The 24,070-nt window shown below is 33.6% G+C and overlaps 2 protein-coding genes across 2 annotated transcripts; both read left to right on the top strand.

Annotated features, from left to right (window-relative positions):
* Positions 1–8,399: 8,399 nt before the first annotated feature.
* LOC115969472 (TMV resistance protein N-like) lies at positions 8,400–16,254 on the top strand. The gene is made up of 6 exons (XM_031089133.1): positions 8,400–8,990; positions 10,036–11,137; positions 12,944–13,219; positions 13,305–14,264; positions 15,072–15,824; positions 15,915–16,254. The coding sequence occupies exons 1-5, from the start codon at positions 8,467–8,469 to the stop codon at positions 15,651–15,653; spliced, it is 3,444 nt and encodes a 1,147-aa protein (XP_030944993.1). The 5' UTR covers positions 8,400–8,466; the 3' UTR covers positions 15,654–15,824; positions 15,915–16,254.
* Positions 16,255–19,889: 3,635 nt separating this feature from the next.
* LOC115967389 (TMV resistance protein N-like) lies at positions 19,890–22,386 on the top strand. The gene is made up of 2 exons (XM_031086472.1): positions 19,890–20,504; positions 21,463–22,386. Exons 1-2 carry the CDS (start codon positions 19,996–19,998, stop codon positions 22,289–22,291), a joined length of 1,338 nt encoding a protein of 445 aa, XP_030942332.1. The 5' UTR covers positions 19,890–19,995; the 3' UTR covers positions 22,292–22,386.
* The last annotated feature ends 1,684 nt before the right edge of the window (positions 22,387–24,070 follow it).

Raw genomic sequence — 24,070 nt, 5'->3', positions numbered from 1 at the left:
TTAAGTGTTATATTCACAACATTTTCACAATAAATCTTAGGTGTTAAGTTGTTACTAATTCTAATTTAAACGTACTACTAAAATTATTTTTTTTTATCTACCAATAACAGGTAATAACAACCTGATACTCAGAATTTACTATGAAAAATATTGTTGACGTAACATTTTTCTCTCTTTTTTTTCCTATTTTTCATTTGATAAAAAAATATTATTTTATTTATTGACTAATATTTTGGTTTAATTAATAATATTACAATGAAAGAAATAATCCTATTGGTTAAAATTTATTGGGTGGCATTTAGTTCAAGAAATGTTGAATTTTTGAAGTTTCTAATGGTTAATAGAACTGAAAGATTGATGGTTGATAATACATTGATGGCATATTCTTGGTGCACAAACATATCCCTCTTGACGAATCAATTGGAAATGGGCAGAGATCTATACATCCTAGTAAGCTGTAGACTCTGCTTTGTTGGGTAAGCAACAGCGAAGATTTTGCCTTACCTATTTTCCTCCCCTTTATGTCTTGGGGCCTTAGGATTTTTTTTTTTCCCTAATTCAGCATCTCTAATAGGCTCTATAAAGCCAATTTTGGAGAGTAAAAACATAAATTTTAAGTAAACACCCTCCAACAACCTCTCTAACTCTTTTTCTTTGTTTTTTCCCCAGAGTTGCTACAGTAGTTTTCTTGGCATGAAGAGCACTGTAACAACTTCAAATCAACATTCTCTCTTAAAAAAAATTAAAATAAAAAAAAACTGGCTGAATAAAAAAATTATTCTCTTTCATCCCTTCCTCTTTTCTCTTTGTTTCTTCAGAACATTCTCTCTCTCTCTCTCTCTCTCTCTCTCTCTCTCTCTCTCTCTCTCATTTTTTGTCTCTCGAATGTCTCTAAACGAAGACAAATAATCAAAGCACAAAACACAATCTAGTTCTCATAAAAAAAATTGTAACAATAAAGTGTTGGTGCAAACACAATAATAATGGAAATAATACAAAAAGAAATTGAATAATACTTTTGAATATTATTAATTTGAGATTAGAAAATACATAATACTATTTGGACTGTGGCACGGCACTCGCTCTTTTTAAGGAGATTCAAGCCATTGGTTGGCTAAACTTTGTAATCAATGCAGACATTCTCTGACTTGTCTCCCTTAAGATGCAACATCCCAACAAATGTCGTATGACTAAAACAACATCTTGCATAAAGTGTTCAAGTCCAAAACTCCATCAGAAAGAAGGGTTCCATTTTTTACACCACCCTAAACTATAACCTAGATTATGCTTTGCACCATAAACTATTCGAATGTATAGTTTGCACCTTAAATTATGATTCTTGTTACATTTTGCAACCCTACATTAGTTTTAATGTTAAGTTGGATAAAAATATGAAACATGTGACTTGCACATGTGATTTTCTTAGAGCCAATTTCGGAGAGTAAACACACAAAAAACACCCTCCAACAGCCTCTCTAACTCTAATTTTTGTTTTTTTTTTTTTTTTTTTTTTTTTTTAGAGTTGCTACAATAGTTCTCTTGACATGGAGAGCACTGTAGCAACTCCAAAACAATATACTCTCTTAAAAAAAGTAACTGGTTGAATAAAAAATTATTCTTTCTCTCTCATCCCTTCCTCTTTTGTCTTTGTTTCTTCAGAGCATTCTCTCTCTCTCTCTCTCTCTCTCTCTCTCTCTCTCTCTCTCTCTCTCTCTCTCTCTCTCTCTCTCTCTCTCTCTCTCTCTCTCTCTCTCTCGTTTTTTGTCTCTTAAATCTCTCTAAATGAAGACAAATAATCAAAGCACAAAACACAATCTAGTTCTCATAAAACAAAAAGCTCAATTAGTGTGAAAACACTAAAACTTGTTTAAACCCCCAATTTTAAATTACAGCTAAATTGCTTTTACTCTAACTTATCTAAATGCGGAACAAAAGTAAATGAAGTGCAATAAACGTAACACTACTTTAAGCCATAAGCACACCACAATGATACAAACACAAGATAACACCAAGAAGTATTATCGAAGAGGAAACCGAAGTACTCGGCGAAAAACCTCTCCGCGACCCTCCAAGTTGAAATTGATCTACTAGTGAATAAGTTGAAGTACACAAATATCAAAAAGACCCTCCAAGCCTAATCCACCCAATGTACTTAAACCCTCCAAGTTCCTACTACCAACGGACTTCTTGGAGCCTTGTCTTCACTAGCTTTTCGGATCCCGCAATTCTGCGTGATTGCATCTGCCACTCAATGGCTTCTTCCAATACTTCCCAAATGTACCAAAACTTCTCTCAACACTCATAATGAGTAAAGTAAGTGTTTGGACTAAGAACCTCTCAAGGATGTGTAAATGGAGAGGTGGGAGTAGATAAAAACTTTAGAGAAATTATGTAGAGAATTGTGGGTAAAACAATCTCTAACTCTCAAGTGTTTGGCTAGGGTTTCTTTCTCAAAAGTTTCTTCAGAAAATAATCCTCCTTCTTCTTACATTTCTTGGGTAATAAGGATTTATATAATGTTGGTAAAGAATGGGAAAAGTCACACTCTAAAAAGCAACAGGCAGTGAGTTTCATGGGTCACTCGCGACTCAGGCCTGTTAAAGACTTTTAAATTCCAGCATGTGCTTCTCACATGACTTGTTTCACGAGTCATCAGTCGCGAGTCAGTCACGAAAACCACTTCTTCACAAATTCTTCACCAAACTCTCACACACAGCCCATATATAAAATCTCACAAAAATACAAGGAAATGATTGAACAGAATTACAATCAAATTTCACACGGAATTAAAGCCAACATAAAACATAGTTGTAAATCACAAATTCTTTACACAAATTGTAACAACAAAGTGAATTAGAACAAGAAAAGAAGGAAGAAAAATGGGTAATTATACTTTACCACCCTAAACTATAACTCAGATTATGCTTTGCACCCTAAACTATTTGAATGCACAGTTTGCACCTCAAATTATTCGAATGCACAGTTTGCACCATAAACTATTCGAATGCACAGTTTGCACTTTAAATTATGATTCTTGTTACACTTTGCACCCCTACATTAGTTTTAATGTTAAGATGGACAGAAATATGAACATATGACTTGCATATGTATATTTACTTAAATGGCACAAACTTAAAAGACTAAAAACCCCATATTCTCAATCAATTAAATTTGTTTTTCCCTGCTTGCTCTCTTTCTCATGCGTATACCCCTCCCCAAATCAAAATCCCTACAGTCATAAATCCACAAAGAAAAATCATCTTCGACACTACCACTGTTTCACCACCATGACATTTTATTTATCAACTTTTAGATAAGCCGATGATTTTGCAACATAGCATGTGAAAATTCCTAAATGGTTTTGAAGGAAAAGTTGTTACGATAGAGCAATGAGTAATGGTTTTCAAAATAACCCTCCATGCTAGCTTCCTAGATTGCTATAAAAATGTGCACAAACAACAAAGAACAGCAAATGGTGATAAAAAAATTCAGTTGAAAGCTTTGTACATAATTCAATTATTAATACCATGGAGTAGTATCTTCTTTTCCTTCCCTAGGCATCAGGATTGAAGAATGTCAAATGTCGTCCATATATACACACTTCCCATCCTTGAAATACACCAAAGAGACCACGTTACCAACTATATAAATGTGGATAGTAAAAAAAATACTGAGCTGCAACAAGCATGGAAATCTAGATAATTTTTTTCCCCGAAAGTTATCTAAAATATGAAGTCCAAAGACTGATGCTTCTAGGCATAACAGTGGCAGAGTAGTAGCAATTCCAAAGATCATTTTGATTTGGGGATAAGGTTGCAGGGATTTTGATTTGGGGGAGAGGGGCTGATATGCAGACACATGTGAGAGACTAGGAAAAAAAAAAGTTTTGTTTTTAATTGACTAGGAAGAGGGGGTTTTTGGTCTTTTAAATTTGTTTCACTTAAGAAATACATATTTGCAAGTCACGTGATTCATATTTCCGTCGGTAAAGTTGTAATTTATAATTATGTGTTTTGTTGACTTTAATTTCGTGCCAAATTTGATTATAATTATATTCAATCTTTTGTACCTTGTATTTATTGTGGGATTTAATTGTAAGGGTTGTGTGATAGAGAGAGAGAGAGAGCGTGAAGACTTGAGCAATTGAAGACAGAAGAGTTTTTGTGGGTTGCTCGTGACTAAGCATCCCATGAAATAATGCATGTGCCCTGCACATGACTGGAATGCGAAGAGTCAGGACAGATGGAGACAGCTGTGTTTTGCGAGTAGCTTGCGGGTAAGCCTTCCAGCGAGACATTCGTGAAACATTCTGTTTTACCAGACTGTGTTATCCGATACACATTTTCTGTACCCACACTATATATACCCACACTATATATACCCACAAAAGTTGAGGAGTGCTTTAGAGAGAAAACCCTAATCACAAACCTTGAGAGTTAGAGATTGTTATACCCACAATCTTCTACACAATTGCTTGTGGATTTTCCTCAACTCTTACCTCTCCATTTCTATAACATTGAGAGGTTGATAGTCCAAACACTTACCACACACTTTCAAAGTGTTCAGTGAGGTTTTGGTGCTGCTGGGAAGTATTGGAAGAAGTCAAGGATGGCAAATGCAACATGGAGCTTGTTGCGGGATTCGGAGAGCTAGACAAGACACGGTTCAAAGAAGCCTTGTTGGAGTACGAGCTTGGAGGGCTTAGGTACATCGCGTAGATTAGGCTTGAAGGGTCTCTTGCTAACCCATGTATCTCAATTGATTGTCTAGTGGATCAATTATCGCTTGGAGGGCAACAGAGAGGTTTTTCGCCGAGCTCTTTGGTTTCCTCTTCGATAACACATCGGCGTGTTATCTTGTGTTTGTATTCTTCTTCTCTACTAATATCGGGGTGTAAAGTGTATCAAGGATCATAATTTAGCGTGCAAACTGTGCATTTAAATAGTTTATGATGTAAAGTGTAATATAGGGCATATTTTAGGGGGATGAAGTGTAATTTCTCCACAAAGAGAGAGAGAGAGAGAGAGAGAGAGAGATAAAAGTCGATCTGATCCAACTAGGTTCGCATGCACTTGGTGGTGGGGAGAAGGACCAGCGGCGGTGAGTGGATGATCTCCACTAGCCTTCACAGCTACAATCTCTCTCTTTGGGCAATTTCTGTGTGTGTTTCACAAAGGTACTTAACTTAAGTGAGGGAGGCCTTCTTCGAGGGTGTGGTGACGCGAGGGTGTGGTGATGATGTGATGGAGCAGGGGTGATTTCTCTTATCTTCTCATTTGATGATAATGAAACCAAAAGGGAAAGGGGTGGAGGAAAAAAAAAAGAAAAAGGAAAACGTGTGGTGTGTGACTGTGTGGTGGACTTTTTAAAAATGATAATTAGTATATAATTTTTTTTTAAAGAAATTAATTATAAATTAATGAATAATAAGAAAAAAAAAATTATTGGTCTAAACATGTGGTGGACTTTTTTTAATGATAAGTAAGTTTTTTTAAGGAAATTAATTATAAGTTAAAGAATAATAAGAATAAAAATCCCTTAAAAAATATTAACATTTGAGAAATATGACTATTGGAAATTTTAAAAATGTTATCGTTAGATAATTTAAAAATATAGCTATTAGAAATTTGAAAAATATAGTTATTGGGAATGAATAGAGGAAGAATAACGAAAGATTTTAAAGAAATAATAAAGAAAGAATGAAAAAAATAATATTTTAATGAATAGAGAAAAAAATGTAGAGTTTATTGGAAAATGTATTTAAAAAAGTAGGAAGATAAAAGAAAAATATAAATGTTCACTGTCCAAATAGTACTAAAATTTGGAGAAGCGAGATGCTCTAAAGTGTATTTAATTATTGATTACAGAAGCAAATAGAGAAGGAGGCGTTTGGTTTGCCGTGATGTTACATTATACCGTAATATTACGTTATTGTAATCTTACATTAATTTAATCTCAATACAAGAATACAAAATTACATTGTTTAGGAGGGTGATGTGATTAAAATAATGTGATATATTTTATAATTTTAAATTATGATAAGGTTAAAAAAAATAATATAAACTAAAAATTTTAATATCAAATTATCGTAAAGTCCGTTACAACAAACCAAACGACTCATCAACGATGGTAATATTGCGATGGTACTTAGAGCATCCACAGCAGTGGAGCTAAAAATTTAGCTTTTTAACTCCACCAAAAGTTACTTTATCTATTATACCTACACATATGCTACAGTAGTGGATCTATTTTAGCTATCAACGCAATAAAATAATATAAACATCACAATAAAATAATATATCCCCTACAATAAAATAATATATCATACTATCCAAAAAAACAACCCAGCACAAACCATAACCACCTCTACCATCAGCCACAACCACAACCACAACCACCACTACCACCACCACCAGACACAACCAAACCCACAAACAAAATAAAAAATCAAACCACCATCATAGTCACCAATCCACCACCACAGCCACCAAACCCACAAGAAAAAAAAAATTCAAACACTGTACCACCAAACCATAGCCATAACAACCACCATCGCCACCACCACAGCCACCAAACCCACAAGAAAAAAAAATCAAACACCGTACCACCAAACCATAGCCACAACAACCACCATTGCCACCACCACAGCCATCAAACCCACAGAAGAAAAAAAAAATCAAACGTCATTCCACCACCACAACCAAAATCCACAAACCCACTGTCAAAATCATCCACCACCACTACCATAGTCAAAATCAACCACCACCACCACAGCCACCAAACCCATATGAAAATACATTAAAAAAAAATAAAAATAAAAAAAACTCAATCACAACAAAAAGAGAGGTACGGACTGGGCGATGGGGCTTGGGGAGATCAGCGAGCTGGGTCGGCAATGGGGCTTGGGGTGGGTCGACAAGTTGAAAGAGAGTGGTGAGAGTGACTGAGAGAGAGAGGCACGGACTAGACGATGGGGCTTGGGGTGGGTCGGTGAGCTGGGTCGGCATAACATATCGGAGATGAGGGAGCTGACTGGCGAGCTGAGGGATGAGGGAGATGAGAGAGCTGGCCGGTGAGCTAGAGAGAAAAAAAAAATGAGAAAGAAAGAAGAGAGAAGAGAAGCCACAGAGAGAGAAAAAGAAGAAATGTTATTTAATGAGAGAAGGAAAAAGAAGTGCAATAAAAAAATATTTTTTTTTTACCTTTAGGCTGTGTTTGAATCCACTTCAAAGTAATTCCGGAAATGATTTTCCGGAAAATAGGTGTGTTTGGTTGGTCCGGAAAATTCTATTTTCCGGAAATTGAAATCCGTTGACTGAAAAAAACGGCCTTTGACCACGGAAATCAATTACCGTCTCTATTTTCACTTCAAACGATTTCCAGAAAAAGAGAGAGAGAGAGAGAGAGCGCGCGCGTGCGAGGGAGAAGACCAATCCGCGCCGATCTCCAGTCCGCGAGAGGATAAGAACAGTCCGACGACGGCGATCGACGCTTCGCGAGATCGCGCCGTCGATCGCGATCTCGCGAAGCGTCGATCGCGATCTCGCCTTCGCGAGATCGCGCCGGATCGAGATCGCGATCGACGGCGCGATCTCGCGAAGCGTCGTTGGCGAGATCGCGCCGTTGATCGCGATCTCGCCTTCGCGAGATCGCGCCGGATCGAGATCGCGATCGACGGCGCGATCTCGCGAAGCGTCGATCGCGATCTCGCGAACGCGAGATCGCGCCGTCGTGAGATCGCGACGTTGATCGCGATCGCGCCGTCGCGAGATCGCGACGTTGATCGCGATCGCGCCGTCGCGAGATCGCGACGTTGATCGCGATCGCGCCGTCGCGAGATCGCGACGTTGATCGCGATCTCGCCTTCGCGAGATCGCGCCGGCGAGATCGCGATCCGCCGGCGAAATCGCGATCGCACGATCTGGATTTGTGTTTTCGGGTTGTGGCTTGTGTCACAATTTGTGTTTTCCTTTCTTCTTTTCCAAACACTAGAAAATATTTTCCGAAAAATTTTTTGGAATGCAACCAAACACACAGAAATATTTTCCTTTTCCAGAAATTAGCATTTCCGAAAAATACATATTTTCCGGAAAACGTTTTCCGGCAACCAAACACAGCCTTAAACTACCATGCACATTGTGCACGGTAACTGAGGAGATGCTCTTACCAAGGCGAAAAGCCACAGAGCCATTCCAAGAATAATTTCTCTCTTTGAATTTCAGTCCTTGGTTCATTTCTATATTTTATTTTCCACCACCCCATTATTTTAATTTTTTTATTCTCCCAAGAAGTTTCTCACTTTGACTTGAAATGCGTGGGACCAACAAGCATCATATTCTCGAAATAAACTTTCTTCATCTAGAAGTTCTACACTGTTACTCGATAGTGTATAGCAATCAGTAATCATCGACACGAGAATTAATCACAGATAGTTTCTTCTTCTTGAGAATTTAGCTATTTTCTTCCATGACTTTCCAATTCCAAGGACCCTTTTCTTCTTCTTCTTCTTCTTCTAATTCTATCATCACCCATAGATGTACTTACGACGTATTCTTAAGTTTCAGAGGCAAAGATACTCGCTACAACTTCACTGGCGATCTATACAACGCCTTGCATAAAAAGGGAATCAACACCACCTTCATAGATGGTGATGATGACGAGCTTAAAACTAAAAGAGAAGAAGAAATTTCACAGAGCCTTGTCAAAAGCATAGAAGGGTCAAGAACTTCAGTGGTTGTACTGTCAAGAAACTATGCATCATCCACATGGTGCTTAGACCAGCTGGTGAAGATCCTTGAGTGTAAGCAAACAAAGGGACAAGTAGTTCTACCAGTGTTTTGGAAAGTAGGTCCATCAGATGTAAGGCATCAAAGAAAGAATTTTGGGAAAGCATTAACTCAACTTGAAGACAACACTAAGGTGCAGAGTTCGAAGACAGCCTTAAAAGATGTTGCTAATTTGTCTGGTTGGCACATAGCCAGAGGAAAAGGGTATGCGTATCCAACCATATCTATTTACACTTTACTTTGATTTTGATTTTGTTTTGTTATTTCGCTAAACGATTTTGTTTTGTTTTTTTATTAATTACTTCTTTTATGTCTATGTTGGTCAATAAATACTAAATAGGCTGCCAGATAACTCTCTCTTTTTTCTTTTTTCTTAAAAAAAAAATTTTTGGGGACTTGTTTTAGAAATTTATCCGAAAGATCTTTCTCCTCAAAATCTGACTTGGAGAGGTAACATTTGAACTAAAGAGTTTGGTAGTAGCTACCAAATAACTTCAACCACTGCTCCTGTAACTAAATTCCACTATGTTTTGTGCTTTTAATTTTCTTATTTTTCAATAAATTTGGGTTTCTGATTATGGTCAAAGAGTATTTAAGTAGCCTTTATGCAAAATCATTATAAAATTTTCACTTCATTGCTCTGTAAATCACATACAAGAAAATTAACAAAACTAGATGGAGAGACCAATAGAGCTTGTTTTTAAAATTGTAGGACTAATATCGCTTATTTGAACTATCATGAGCTAAAAATGCTCAACATGTGAACTTCAATGGCAAAAAACGTATTTTGACCGGGAAAATAATAATAAATTAAAATTAAATGAATTCGATTTAGCTTTTCTTTTAGAAGAAAATTGATTAACCCAAGTTACGGAAATTTCATTCTGTTAAGTCCCCTATTGTTACTAACGTCTAGAAATTCATACAACAAAAACTCTTTTTGATTTATATTCTTCATTATAAACAGCCCGAATAATAGTTAAATTACTTAAATTGATTATATGCTATTTGTTAAACCCAATGTTTTACCAAAATAATACCAAAATGTTATCTTCATTTAGCTCATACATAAACCATTCTACATCATTATTCTATATCACATATCTCACACACCAAGAAGCATGCATGATGAGTTTGGTACAAGAAAAATATTGTCACTAAATCTTCTTCTTCTTTTTTTTCACTTGTATAAATACCTAATTGACTAAATGTTTTTTTATTTTTTATTTTTTATTTTTTTTATGGCTAGGAATGAATCTAAATTTATCCAAGAAATCGTTCAAACGGTCTCTATCATAGTAAAATGTACATACCTAAATGTTGCCAATCATCCAGTTGGAATAGAGTCTCGTGTACAAGACATCAATTCGCTTTTAAGTATTGGGAGGAATGACATACGCATGGTAGGGATTTTAGGAGTTGGTGGAATTGGAAAGACAACTATTGCCAAAGCGATTTATAATTTGATTGCTCACCAGTTTGAAGGTAGTTGTTTTCTTACAAACATTAGAGAACATTCCAAGCAAGAGTTTGGATTGGTCCAACTACAAGAGACACTTCTTTCTGAGATCCTAAGAGATGCTAGAAGCTCAAAGGTTAGCAATGTTGATCGAGGAATTAATGTCATTAAGAATAGGCTTTGCTCTAAAAGGGTTCTTTTAATTCTTGACGATGTGGATCATTTGTCTCAATTAGAAGCATTAGCTGGAAAATGTGATTGGTTTGGTTTAGGAAGTAGAATCATAATAACAACAAGAGATAAATCTTTGCTAACTAATCATGAAGTTAATTTCATATACCAAGTGAAGGAGATGGATCACAATGAAGCTCTTCAGCTCTTTAGTTGGAATGCCTTCAAAAGAGACAAACCTACTGAAGAATATGTTGAACTCACCGAATGTGCAATACATTATGCTGGGGGCCTTCCACTAGCTTTAATGGTTTTAGGTTCAGATCTATATGGTAAAAGTATGATTCAATGGAAAAGTGCATTGGATAAGTACGCAAGAGTTCCTAACAAAAATATTCAAGAAATACTCAAAATAAGTTATGATGGATTGGATGAGAATGAGAAGGATATTTTCCTTGACATTGCATGTTTTTTTAAAGGAAAGCATGCAGATTATGTCATTAAAATATTAGACGGGTGTGGTTTCTTTCCAGATATTGGTATCCAAGTGCTTATTGATAAGTCTCTTGTAACTATTGATGAGAAAAAAAAATTGGGAATGCATGACTTGCTGCAAGACATGGGTAAAGAGATTGTTCGACGAGAATCACCAGAAGAACCTAGCGGGCGTAGCAGGTTGTGGTTTCATGAAGATGTTCGTCATGTATTAGAAGAAAACAAGGTAAGAGTCACATCTAAAACATTTTTCAAGAAATATATATACTTAATCATTCCAAGGAATGATTTCTTTTTTTTTTTTTTTTTTGGTTGGCACCATGAGTGTTTCAGCATAAATAGAATTTCAGCATAAATAGAATTTCTTAATTACGAAAGAATAAATGAAATTACTTGGTCACCCTTTCTCCTATCAAATATGAAAAATTGAAAGCGGTTACTCACTTTGGACATCAAAAAAAAAAAAAAATTAGGACAAATTACAACTTACCCACTCGTGGATTGACCTAAATTTAAGTTGCTTACTTGTGGTTTAAAAGTTGGCTACTTTGGCCATCTGAGGTTCACTCCATTAGACTTCCATTGCTCACCTCTGTACTTTTACCATTAAAAACATAAAAAGCATAACAAAAACATTAAAAAATCATGATCTAAATGTATATTTCTTAAAATGGTGAAGCTTTCGCTTAGGAACATTCTTTCTTGTCATAATAACACTCTTAAGCCTATCAATCCAAACAAAACTGTTAAGGGATATTCTGATATGAGAATCAAAAAGAACTTGACAACTCAACAATTGTTAAAGTTGTGGTGAAAAATGTTGTGTATCTGGCATTGCTTCTTTCTTATTCTTTTTATTTTTTATTTTATTTTATTTTTTTGGTTCCCTTCATTTTGATTGATAGTCCTGGTTTAGCTGTAATAGATGGTTTATTAGTGTGGCTGAGATTTAACTTCCTCCCAGCAGTTGAATACTTATTCATAATTCTAATTCACAACAAGATAAAAATAGAAATCCTCTTGAAAGTACAGAAAATGCTAAAGGAGTACAATACACAAGGTGGCGTCCTACATGGAGTATATCACACCAGGAACTTAAAAAATGTGTACATTTCTGACTTCTACATCCAAAATTTAAAAATTCATCATTTCATAAAAATTCGAAGTAAAATAAAATTTTGATGAAATTCAAAATCATTAATCTCCCCCTTCTATCTCATCTTCATCAACTCTTGGTAATACCCAAAATGAACTCCATTCATGCACAACAACAGAGTTGGAGATGAAGATGGCCTTTCTCCTAGTATATAATAATTTGGTTTTGTCTAGTCCAGAATAATTTTATCGTATCAAAATATGCTAAAAATTAGTTTGTAAGAGGCTAACATCTGTGATTTGCATAATATCCATAAGTCCAGACACAAAAATTCAAACATTCATTGATTAAATGGAGGAAGAATATCCCCTTGACAGTTTTGTTTGGATTGATAGGCTTGAAAATGTTCTTAAGCTAAAGCTTCATCATTTTAAAAAATATACTTTTAGGCCTTGATTTTTATGTTTTTGTTGATAGTTCTGTTTGGATTAATAGGCTTGAAAATGTTCTTAAGCTAAAGCTTCATCATTTTAAAAAATATACTTTTAGACCTTGATTTTTATGTTTTTGTTATGCTTTTTGTGTTTTTAACGGTGAAAGTATAGAGGTGGGTAACAGAAGCCTAATGAAGTGAACCTTAGGTGAGCAAAGTACCAACTTTTAAACAACATGTAAGCAATTTAAATTTCAGCCAAACCATAGGTGAGTAAGTTGTAATTTTCCCAAAAAATTATTACCTATTTACAAATCAAAAAAGGAGAAGCAAGATAAAGGGAAGACAAAGACATAATAAATTTCTTTATTTTCCACAAAGTGAATATATTTTGTCAATTAATTTTTTGAAGTTACTAGTATAATTTTCGCAAATGTTAAATGTGGAGAGCGTTCATTTTTTGTATCTATTTTTGCTGGCACACTTACCCGTTGTCTTGCTAGGGAACAAATAAAATTGAAGGCATACTGGTAGATTTGCCTAAAAGAGAGATGATAAACTTGAGTTCTAAAAACTTCATGAAGATGAAAAGACTCAGATTGTTTATAAACCGCAATGCACTCTTTTCTGAAGGGCCTAATTATCTCTCTAATGAGTTAAGATTGCTGGAATGGCCTGAATATCCATTACAATATTTGCCATCCAATTTTCATGGAAAGAGACTTGTTGTTCTTAATATGCGTAATTACCTCTTCAAGGGATTGCATAATGGATTCAAGGTACAATTATTATTTTTAATATTCTGTCCTCTAAATATGTTGGGCACTAATTGCTCGGGCTGATTTATTTCCTATTTTTTTACAGAATTTGCAAAACTTGGCAATCATGAACTTCTCAAATTGTGAATTCATAACCAAAGTCCCTGATCTTTCAATGATGCCAAATTTAGAGGAATTGAATCTTGAAAATTGTACAGACTTAGTCGAGGTTCACTATTCTGTTGGACTCCTTGATAGGCTTAGACTTATGAAATTTGTCGAATGCCCTAACCTCAGGAGTTTCCCAAGAAGCCTCAAGTTGAGATCTCTAGAATTACTTATGCTCGAAGGTTGCTCTGGGCTTGAGAACTTTCCTGAAATTGATTGCAAAATGGAACGTTTAGAATACATTGGCTTAAGAAGTACTCCTATAAAAGAATTGCCTTCATCTGTTGGGTATCTCATTGGGCTTAAAGAATTAAATCTAGATGGCTGTGAAAATCTTATGAATCTCCCAATTAGTATTCATCAATTGCAACGTCTAAAGCGACTTTTTCTCAGAGATTGTTCAAAACTTGTCATACATTCCATGCCCTTGATTGAATCAACAAAGGAACCCGGAATTTCATCAAGTGCGGAATTAAGCATTACCAATGATGATTATTCCTCAATCGTATTTCCGGAAATGCGACTATTAGATATTGGAAACTGTGGGCTATCAGATTCAGATTTCTTTATGACACTTGATTGTTTCTCCAGATTGGAGCAGCTAGATTTAGCAGGGAGTGATTTTGTTAGTCTGCCTTCGTGTATTGGTGGATTTGTTGGATTGAGGAGCCTTAAATTGGATGATTGTAAGAAACTTCAAGATATTCAAGTACTTCCACCAAAAATGGAAGACGTATATGCAAGTGGGTGCATATCATTGGAAAGATTTTCAGAAGTTTCAAAAAGACTTCAATTTAATACATGCGAGTTACCAGCACTCGAGTGGATTGATTTGTCCAGATGCCATAAACTGGTACAGAATATAGGAAATGATGCGGACAATCCTCTATTAAGTGAGGTAATTCATTTTATATATATGTATATGCCTAGACTAGGGGTGGCAAAATCTTACTCGACTTGCGAACCCAATACGACTAATCCATTTATAAACAAGTCATGGGTTGAGACTAAATGAGTTTGAGTTATATTCGGATTAACACGGCTAATCCGTTTAATAAACAGGTCATGTTTATGTTCAGCATGCAAACCCGTCTGACTAGTTTGATTTGTTTAGCTTATAAAGTTATTAGTTATTTTGATATTATTACTTAATTTGTGGTTGGTTTTATATATTTATTACTATATTTATAGTTGTAATTGTATTTTAATTATATATATATATATATATATGAGAATTGATAAAAATTATATTAGTTAGGTATGACCTATTAATTAAATAGATTATAAAACGGGTTGGGTCATTTATATTTACCTTTACATGACTTGTTAATTAAACGAGTTAAACATGTCGGGTTGGGTTGACTTGTTTAATAAACTAGTCATGTTCGGGTTGAGGATTCCTAACACGTTTAGTAAACGGGTCAAATTCAGCTTAACCCATATAGTTGAATACTCATGACTTGATATGACACGAACTCGACCCGCGAATACGAATTGCCACCCCTCGCCTAGACATATAGAAGAATGAGTTTAAATTACATGTTAACTTAATAATTTAGTATATTAAAATAGTCTGCATAATTCATATTTGCATTATGACTTCATATACATACAGTGAGGTATAATGCATGTCTGTGTGTGTGCACGTGTGCCAGGGTTTGTTTTAGTAAGGTATGATGCTCCAAATTTTTTATGGTTGTGACAGGGACATCAATTGAGTATGATATTTCCGGGAAACAAGATTCCACACTGGTTCAGCCATCGTAAAGAGAATTCAAGTAGCAATATATGTGAAATAGATATTAATGAGCCTTCAAATGTGGATGGGGAGATAATAAGAATGGCTCTTTGTGCTGTTATTGGACTAAGGGATGCAAAAGTACCCAGTCGTATTCTTTGTAGTATTAACATCATCAGTAATGGTTTACCAATATATGGAGATGATAAAGCATTTCATTTATCCAACTCAGATCATGTTTGGCTGCGTTACTATGTTCCAGAACACAATGAGCTAAAGGGGGACAAGCTGCAAGTTAGGTTTTGGTGCTCTACGAAGTCAGTGTCCTTTACAAGTTGTGGAGCTCATTTGGTTCGCAAGTATGAAGAGAAACCAAAAGATTGTATAGTACTGAATGAACACAATGATTTAATGAATGATATTCAACCTACCAAGAGGCGCCGCAATGATGATGGTGATGGTAGCAATTTGGAATCCAATTTGTACCCACTAGTACCACAACAAAAGAGGTGTCCTTCAACCATGAACTTCATAGTTTCTGATGATTGACCACTGGCAAATCACATCTGCAAGCTTTTCTGATGGTTGAGGTGCCCTTCAACCATCACAATAATTGTTCTTGATTGTATCTGATTAACTGCTTGATATGCTGTGATCAAACTTTGGAGGGATGGCTGCATCATTTGAATCTTATCAGCCTATTCTTGATTGCTACTAAAGGTAACATTTTTAAATTTTTACAGTAATGGAATGACTTAGCTCTACCGTTTGCCTCTTGATTTGGATCTAATCCAAGTTTGGAAAACTCAGGTTCAATTCGGGAAATCTGGGGACATTCAGATTTGACTATGAAGTAGTTTGTGCAGGTAAGCATTTGACAGAGTCACTCGCTTCATAACGTAATGAATGAAGTGTTTGTAGTCGTTCTGGTCATTGACTTAGCTATTTTGATTTCAAATTTACAAAAAACTTGTTTCATTCACACAAAATTGAAATTCAGCAATCATTCCCAAGTATTCCTTTATTCATTGGTTGGTTTTAAAAGATACGTTATCAACTTGTGATAGATTGATCAAATGACGGTAATGGTGATGTTGTATGTAGTTTTTGTGGAAATCAATTGGAGACACGGGATCATTTACTCTTTGAATGCACTTTTCTACTAGAGTTTGGAAGAATATTTTCTGACAATGTTTCAGGAAGTAAATTGTTAACAAGTGGGATGTAGTCATTGAGTGGGGCAAAGAGTTGAAGGGAAAGACTATTCAATCTCCAATAGGAAGACTATTTATTGCAGCTTCTGTTTATCACATCTGGAGGTAGTTAATAAGCCATTTTAGGAAATATTTGATACCAATTTTACAAGAAATATTTTTCTGTTTATCACATCTGGAGGTAGTTAATAAGCCAATATTAAGAAAATTATTATACCAATTTTACAAGAAATATAATATATTGTAAAAAAAAAAAAAAAAATCAGTCATTTTTTCCCTTTTTCATAAAAAGTTTTTAGAAGTATTTTGTTAATGAATGTCCAAAAAGTATCCGCTAACAAAATCCTTATTTTTATATTCTAAATAAAGTATAAAATAGCAATAAATAATTTTATTTTGTTATTATTGTCATAGTTCCAAGAAACTTGAATGCCAAGAAGCAAGGTAAAGAAAAAAACAAGATATTAAAATAGAAGAATGAGAATCTATTGTAAATGTTGAAGATGATGAAAAAGATGATGGATAAGAAGAAGATGCCTCTAATGAGAGGTTTGCAAGATTATGAAGATGTTGTAACCTTCATTTTGTATTATGTAGATGAAGTTGATCAGTCAATATGAAAAAAAAATTATTTTTGTTTGCATTATCTCTATATATTAAAAGGATTTAAAAAATTAGTTATGACTTAATAAAATATCAAAAATGCCTCTAATCCAATTAGATAATCCGTATTCTTAAAAAATAAAAAATAAGGTTAAAATTGTAATTCAAAAAAAAAAACCAGATAAAAATTTTTTCCTAAAAATTAACAAACTCTCTATTTGAATATATTTCACGTTTATTTATTTTTTTTCTTAAAACCTAGCACACACTAAACCCAACAGTATACTCATTTTTAAATCTTAAATTTTAGTTTTTTAAAAGTTCATTTTTGTGTAATCTCACTAACAGTAGATAAATTCAAATTGAAAAAATACATTAAGCTTAAAAAAAAAAAGTCTCATTGCACGTGTGGAGTGCGTGTGATGAGGCTAGTCACGTATTATTACTAATACCATCAACCAAGTGTTATAAATAAATTTGCATTTGATTTACTTACTTACTTTTGCTATTGAATAAGTTATGATTGATCAATCATTAGTTAAATATGTTTCAAGTTTATAACAAATTGACTTTTTATATAGATATATTTAAAATTTTCTATAAATTTATAAAGTGTGTATTTCAGAATACATGTTACAAGGGTAGTTTTTTTTAAAAAAAAAATCAGTACTCAATTTTTACAATTATATGCACAGCACGCATCACTGGTACAGGAAAATTAAGAGGGTCCTCCCTATCTTTAAATGACATTCTAGAATCAATTATCTAGTATTTAATGAAAGCGTAGCTAATGAAGTTATTACTTAACCAGAACTAGAAGGGCTGATTATAACTTACTTTCTATGGTTTGACTGAAATTTAAGTTGCTTATTTGTAATTTGAAATTTAGCATTTTACTCATCTAAGATTGGTTCTGTTAGAGATCTGTAACCTATTTTTGTTAAAAATTGAACTAGATATGTATTTTTCTTCTCCTTTTATGTCTCTCTTCTTCTAAAGCATAAAAATCATAAAAGAACAAGAGAGATTAAGAAAAGAAATAAAAATAAAAATTCCAGAGCCAACCTAAATATAACACAACTCTTAAAAAAAAAAATTTACTCAAAACAAATACTTAATTTCATAAATTAATTTTAACTTGACAACATTGTGTTGTAAGTTATTTCTATGTATTAAAATCATTTGTAATTGATCTTGAATTAATCAAGAATTACATTCTAAGGAAGCAATATCTATTTATTTAAGTTTAAATCTTTGAACCTTTCTAAGGGGTTCAACATCTAAAATTTCATCATTTGGAACAAAATATTGAGCAATGGCTTCTAGAACTTTTTTTTCCCGCTTAAAATATTTATAAATCAGATTGTGGATATTTTCCCATTAACTTAATTTGAAACCAATATGTTTGAATTTTATAAATTAAGTAATTAAAAAATAAAATTGAAAAACCATGTGTAAATTACTAGAAAAATTATTAGGTACTCCCGGAGTACCATAAATGCGTACTCCCCCTCTCTCACATGAATGGTAGATCTCACCATGAATTTAATTAGTGGAACCTACCATTCATATAAGAGGAAGGAGTATGTACTTATGGTATTTTTGGAGTACACAATAATTTCCCAAACTACTATATTTACGTACCCAATACCAAATAAAACCTCCAATTATTATCAAATATAAAAATATATAAATACATAAATTCTAAGCTAATTACTCGAAACTCAAACCATCATTTCCGAATCTAAAAATACAGAACTTATAATAAATAACACTATTATATCTTATATTATAATATATTATGTAATGTAATAGACGGTACACTCAACAAACATATATTATATTATTAATTAGGATGGTCAGACAAGCTTGGCAATTGTGTTTACATCCAAACAAACGCATATAATATTTCTCCAAAAATATTTTTAAAAAAATAAAAAACACACACACATGTACACATACAATAAAGTCAGTCAAAGTTGAAAGTTACAACTGTACATTCAGTAACAACAAACATTCTCAATTCAGCACAAAAATTAAAAAAAAAAAAAAAAAATCAGCAAATATGCTCAAATCAAAATTAAAAAGAGCAGAAACAAGAGAAATTATAATATTCTTCTAGTAAAGAATTGCCCTGTTTAAAATTGTTGAACAAGAAAAAAATTTTAAATAGAAAAAACTAGTGACTCAGCAATCTATATTATCTATCAAGAGGTGTTATGTCTATAACATTTTCACAACATAACAAATCATAAGTAGTTAGTTAATATTGGTTTAAATTTAAACCTAATACTAAGATTACATTTTTATCCTAACAATAACAACCAATAAAATATAGGATTTTTTTTTTTCCCTTTCATGCGCACCTCTTTTTTCCTAAAACATAGTATTTTTTTATTCACTTTTCATCCAAATAAAAGTAAAACACTCCAATTTAAAAAATAAAAAAAATAAAATAAGAGAACTTCTAAAATTTAGCATACTTTCCCCTCACATTCATATTATTTTTCTTACCAAAACTTTTCTCTATAGCCTATTCCAATACACCATTTTCAAATACACGTTCAAAATAGAAATTACAGTTATGACTTATTTTTAAAGTTTATTATTTTTTATTTAAAAAATAAATAAAAATATATATTTTCAAATTATAATAGATGTAAATTATCAACTTTTATTCAGAAAAATAAAAGAGACCCTGAATATGTACAAAACATGAATCTTTTAATAGAACGGTGGATAAATAAGTAATGCGATCAAATTACGCTATAATTTCTCCGGAAACACGCATGAAATCACGAAGAAACCCAGAGAGAGACAGAGAGAGAGTGAAATATCAGTGGCCGCAAAAGTTGAGGCAGTTGCTAAGAAGCCCTCTAAATGCGTAAATTTCACATTATGGAACGCATAATTTTCTTTTTTATTATATATGCTTATATGGAACACGGTATCAAGTTCAAGCGTCGGAAACCTCCGAAAAGACTTTCTTTATTGACTATTCAACTTTCATTTTCTATAAGATTCACTCGCTCTACTTTACCTTCAACCCCTTGTTCTCCAACTTCTTTTCTTCTATGACCTCTGAATTCCAAGAATCCTCTTCTTCTTCTTCATCTTCTTCTTCTAACACCCATCAATGGACTCACGATGTATTCTTGAGTTTCAGAGGCACAGATACTCGCAACAACTTTACCGGGCATCTGTACAACGCTTTGCATAAAAAGGGAATCAACACCTTCATAGACGATGAGCTTAGAAGAGGAGAAGAAATATCACCCGCACTTCTCAAAGCCATAGAAGGGTCAAGGATTTCAATCCTTATACTCTCTAAAAACTATGCATCATCCTCATGGTGCTTGGATGAGCTTTTGAAGATCCTCGAGTGCAAGGCAACAAAAGAACAAATGGTTCTACCAGTGTTTTTCAAAGTAGATCCATCGGATATAGGGCATCAGACAAAGTGTTTTGGAAAAGCATTTGATAAACTTGGAGACAAGGTTAAGGATGATGTCAAGATGCAGAGGTGGAAGGATGCTCTAACAGATGTATCCAATTTGACTGGGGGCTGGCATTTGTCCAAAGGGTAAATCTATCTCTAATCACTTCTTACCTTCATTTTACAACCTTTTTTTTCTCATTCCAATTACTAATAATGCATTCTTGTATTACAATTACATTTTGATCCAATTCTATTTGTAGAATACTATATATAATAAATTAACTTTAGATTCTCATTTTTTGGTTGCAGGCCAACTTAAGAATTAAGATGGATACACATATTTTAGGGGCTAATTTTATTTATATACTTCATATACTGTGTAATCCTTTTTTATATTTTACTGAACTAGAATGAAATAGTTTTGGAATTAGCCACTCTCTCAGTATTTAATTTTTCATTTCATTATAATTAGTAAAACAGATTTGAGACGAATCTATTTTCAAAGCTACTCTGTTTCTTTCCTTAAGTTTAGTTTTGGTTTAGATTTTAACAGAGAGAGAAGCAATGAATGAATATATATATATATATATATATATATATATAATCCCACCTACTAGTCTTAGACCCCAAGGAACACAGTGATTTATGTAGCTTTGGCAGCCCCCTCTCACTTGCATCTCTGGAATTACATTGTTGTCATTTTTAGTGCTTTCAATTTTGAAATGGATTGCTTAAGTCTATAGTTTAGTGGAGATATTACTGTCACTCAATGGCCTGGGGCAGAAGAGTATCACTTTCCAAAATAAAAATAAAGATTTTAGAAGTAAATAAACCTACCTTGTAACATAGAAACCTGTTTCCGATTGAGGATCCAGTAAAGGGAATCCGGGCTTTTCTAATAAGGGGAAGGACCTGTGTTCAACCCATATATATGAGGAGTGTGAGGTGGAGGTGGAGGATTATTCCCTATCTTCTAGCCTACCATTATCATTTGTTAGTTGTTGCGGGGAAAAAACAAAAATCTCATATCTAGATCATGTTCTTGTATTTCAATGTTTAAAGTATCCAACTCATCAATACTTCTTCTCTATTGACTTTGTAGGAATGAATCTGAACTTATCCAAGAAATTGTTCAAAGGGTTTCACTTCTAGTAAATCGTACATACCTCAATGTTGCTAAATATCCTGTTGGAATTGAGCCTCGTGTAGATGATGTACATTCGCTTTTAAGTATCGGGAGTAATGACATACGCATGGTAGGGATCTTGGGAATCGGTGGAATTGGTAAGACAACCATCGCCAAAGCCATTTATAACTTGGTTGCTTATCAGTTTGATGGTAGTTGTTTTCTTGCAAACATTGGGGAAACTGCAAAGCAAGAATCCGGGTTGGTCCACTTACAAGAGACCCTTCTTTCTGAGATTCTAAGAGATACAAGAATTTCACAGGTTGGCAATGTGAATCGAGGAATCAATGTGATAAAGCATAGACTATGCTCTAAAAGGATTCTTTTAATTCTTGATGGTGTGGACAAATTGGTCCAATTAGAAACATTAGCTGGAAATTGCGATTGGTTTGGTTTAGGAAGTAGAATCATCATAACAACAAGAGAGAAAGCTTTGCTAGCTAATCATGAAGTAGACTTGATATACCCAGTGAAGGACATGGATCATAACGAAGCTCTTCAACTCTTTAGTTTGAATGCCTTCAAAACAGAAAAACCTTCTGAGAATTATGCTGCACTCACAGAACGTGCGATAGGTTATGCTAGAGGCCTTCCATTAGTTTTAACAGATTTAGGTTCGGAGCTATATGGTAGAAGCATAGTTCAATGGAAAAGTGCATTGGATAAGTACGAAGCAGAGAGAAAAAGAAAAAGAAAAGTACGAAAGAAATCCTCAAAAAAAATATTCTATAAAAATTCAAAATAATTTACTCATACCTAAGTTGAATGCTATTGATGGTCATTATTATTTTTTTGTAAACTCTTTGAAAAAGCTTTGTAAGGATTTTATTTGGTAGACTATGCTAATTGTTCATCATTGATCGTTTTATTTCTAAAAAATATATAATATTTTGTCACTTCTTAACTTAATTCTCGTTATTTTGGTACAATAAATTTTTTTCATGTTTCTATATTTCAAATGGGATATGACCAACTAAATTTTCAGAATATGATAAAAATTTTCAATGAAGTTTATATTTGTAAAAAAAAAAAAAAAAAAATGATTAGTTTTAAGTGCATCGTAAGTGGTTTCAAATGAGATCTTAATATAATTGGATGAAAGTAATTTTAGGGACTTAAAATAGTTTTAAATATGTTAGAAGTATTACACATTCAAAGTGTTACACAGATGTATAATAAATTCTAATTAAGCACTTTATAGTTTTTTAGTTGAGATTCGTGAATCTATATTGTAAGGACATTTGTTTCTAGAAAAAAAATATAAGGACATTTGAATGACTTGGTACAAAATAGAAACTCAGTTAGATTCCAAAGATATAAGGCATCAAAAATTAAAGAAAAGTTGAAGGATATTTGACACAAAATTAGAATGTAATTAGAATCCAACTTGAATGTTTGATTGAACTTTATCTCAATTTTTCATTATCATATTCGATGGATGCAAGTATTATTTGCATGGTATGGCACATTTTGATTGGTATCAGTGTGTCAGTTAGATTAATATTCTTTGGTTGGATGGGTGATACATGGTTAATGAGTAAAAATTAATATTACGATTCAAACATGATCGCCATAAATAAAGGTCTTTCAAAATTAATAAATCTACCGAATTTCAATGTAATTGTTAGGATACTGACTGTGTTGTGCCAAGTGGTGTGCTTAACTGTGCCTGTAGTTGTAATGTACTTAAGCCATGTGCAAGGTGTAATGCTTGGTGTTGTATTTCATTGTAGCAGTTAAGTAGTTGGTTAGTGCTGAAGAAGTGGAGGCAATTAAGGGAGTTAGTTAGAAGGTTGTTAGTCAGTTAGTAGTTACTGGTTTGACAGTGTGTGCTTGGCAAGATCATGATTGATTGTAATTGTATATAAATAGAATTGTTGAGTGAGAATGGATAAGCATAGAATCAACTAAGTTCCTCTTCTCTATTCTTCCCTAATCCTTGCTCTATTTTGGAGGTGGTTACCCTCGAAGTAACTGACATTTCATCATCCCAATTCTCCATTTCTGTCATCACCCATTATCTTCCTTCCACTTTTTCAGATTGGCCAAACCCTTAACAGTAATGGATGAATGATTGATATTTATTTTCCTCAATTTTTGAAATGAGCAATAAACACTTACACCAAAATTAAGAAATTGAATTGACACATAACACAAAATTAGACTCTAAGGTCTATCTTGTTGATATCATTGGTTTAGTTATTTTCACCAATACTTAAGCCAAAAACTAGCTATGCCCATTTCATAGCTTTTGTGGCTATGAGAAGCCTCCAGATCTTGGCTATGGAAAAAAATGTTATTGTTTGTGCCTTAGCCGTTGATTCCACTAGATCAATGGGATCCCAATTTTGATTTTCTAGGTATTCTAGATTACGTTGCTTTGATTTGTGAAAGTTTTTATACTATTTCTTTTATTAGTGTTCTATTGGGATGTAATAAAGCTACTTTAACTCTTACTAGTGTCGCAAAAGAGAATGAGAAGGTTGTTGTTTGCCTTGAAGAGTGCCCCTCTTTTCTCTCCTCA

Source organism: Quercus lobata, chromosome 11 (genome assembly GCF_001633185.2).
Source record: "Quercus lobata isolate SW786 chromosome 11, ValleyOak3.0 Primary Assembly, whole genome shotgun sequence".
Classification (NCBI taxonomy): domain Eukaryota; kingdom Viridiplantae; phylum Streptophyta; class Magnoliopsida; order Fagales; family Fagaceae; genus Quercus; species Quercus lobata.
The sequence above is the reverse complement of the archived record's forward strand: the minus strand, read 5'-3'. Positions and strand labels throughout refer to the sequence as shown.

Coding starts and splice junctions, on each gene's coding strand:
- LOC115969472 (XM_031089133.1), top strand. CDS start 8,467: ATGACTTTCCAATTCCAAGGACCCTTTTCTTCTTCTTCTTCTTCTTCT. Junction 8,991..10,035: donor CACATAGCCAGAGGAAAAGG/GTATGCGTATCC, acceptor TTTTATGGCTAG/GAATGAATCTAAATTTATCC. Junction 14,265..15,071: donor ACAATCCTCTATTAAGTGAG/GTAATTCATTTT, acceptor TGGTTGTGACAG/GGACATCAATTGAGTATGAT.
- LOC115967389 (XM_031086472.1), top strand. CDS start 19,996: ATGACCTCTGAATTCCAAGAATCCTCTTCTTCTTCTTCATCTTCTTCT. Junction 20,505..21,462: donor GGCTGGCATTTGTCCAAAGG/GTAAATCTATCT, acceptor TTGACTTTGTAG/GAATGAATCTGAACTTATCC.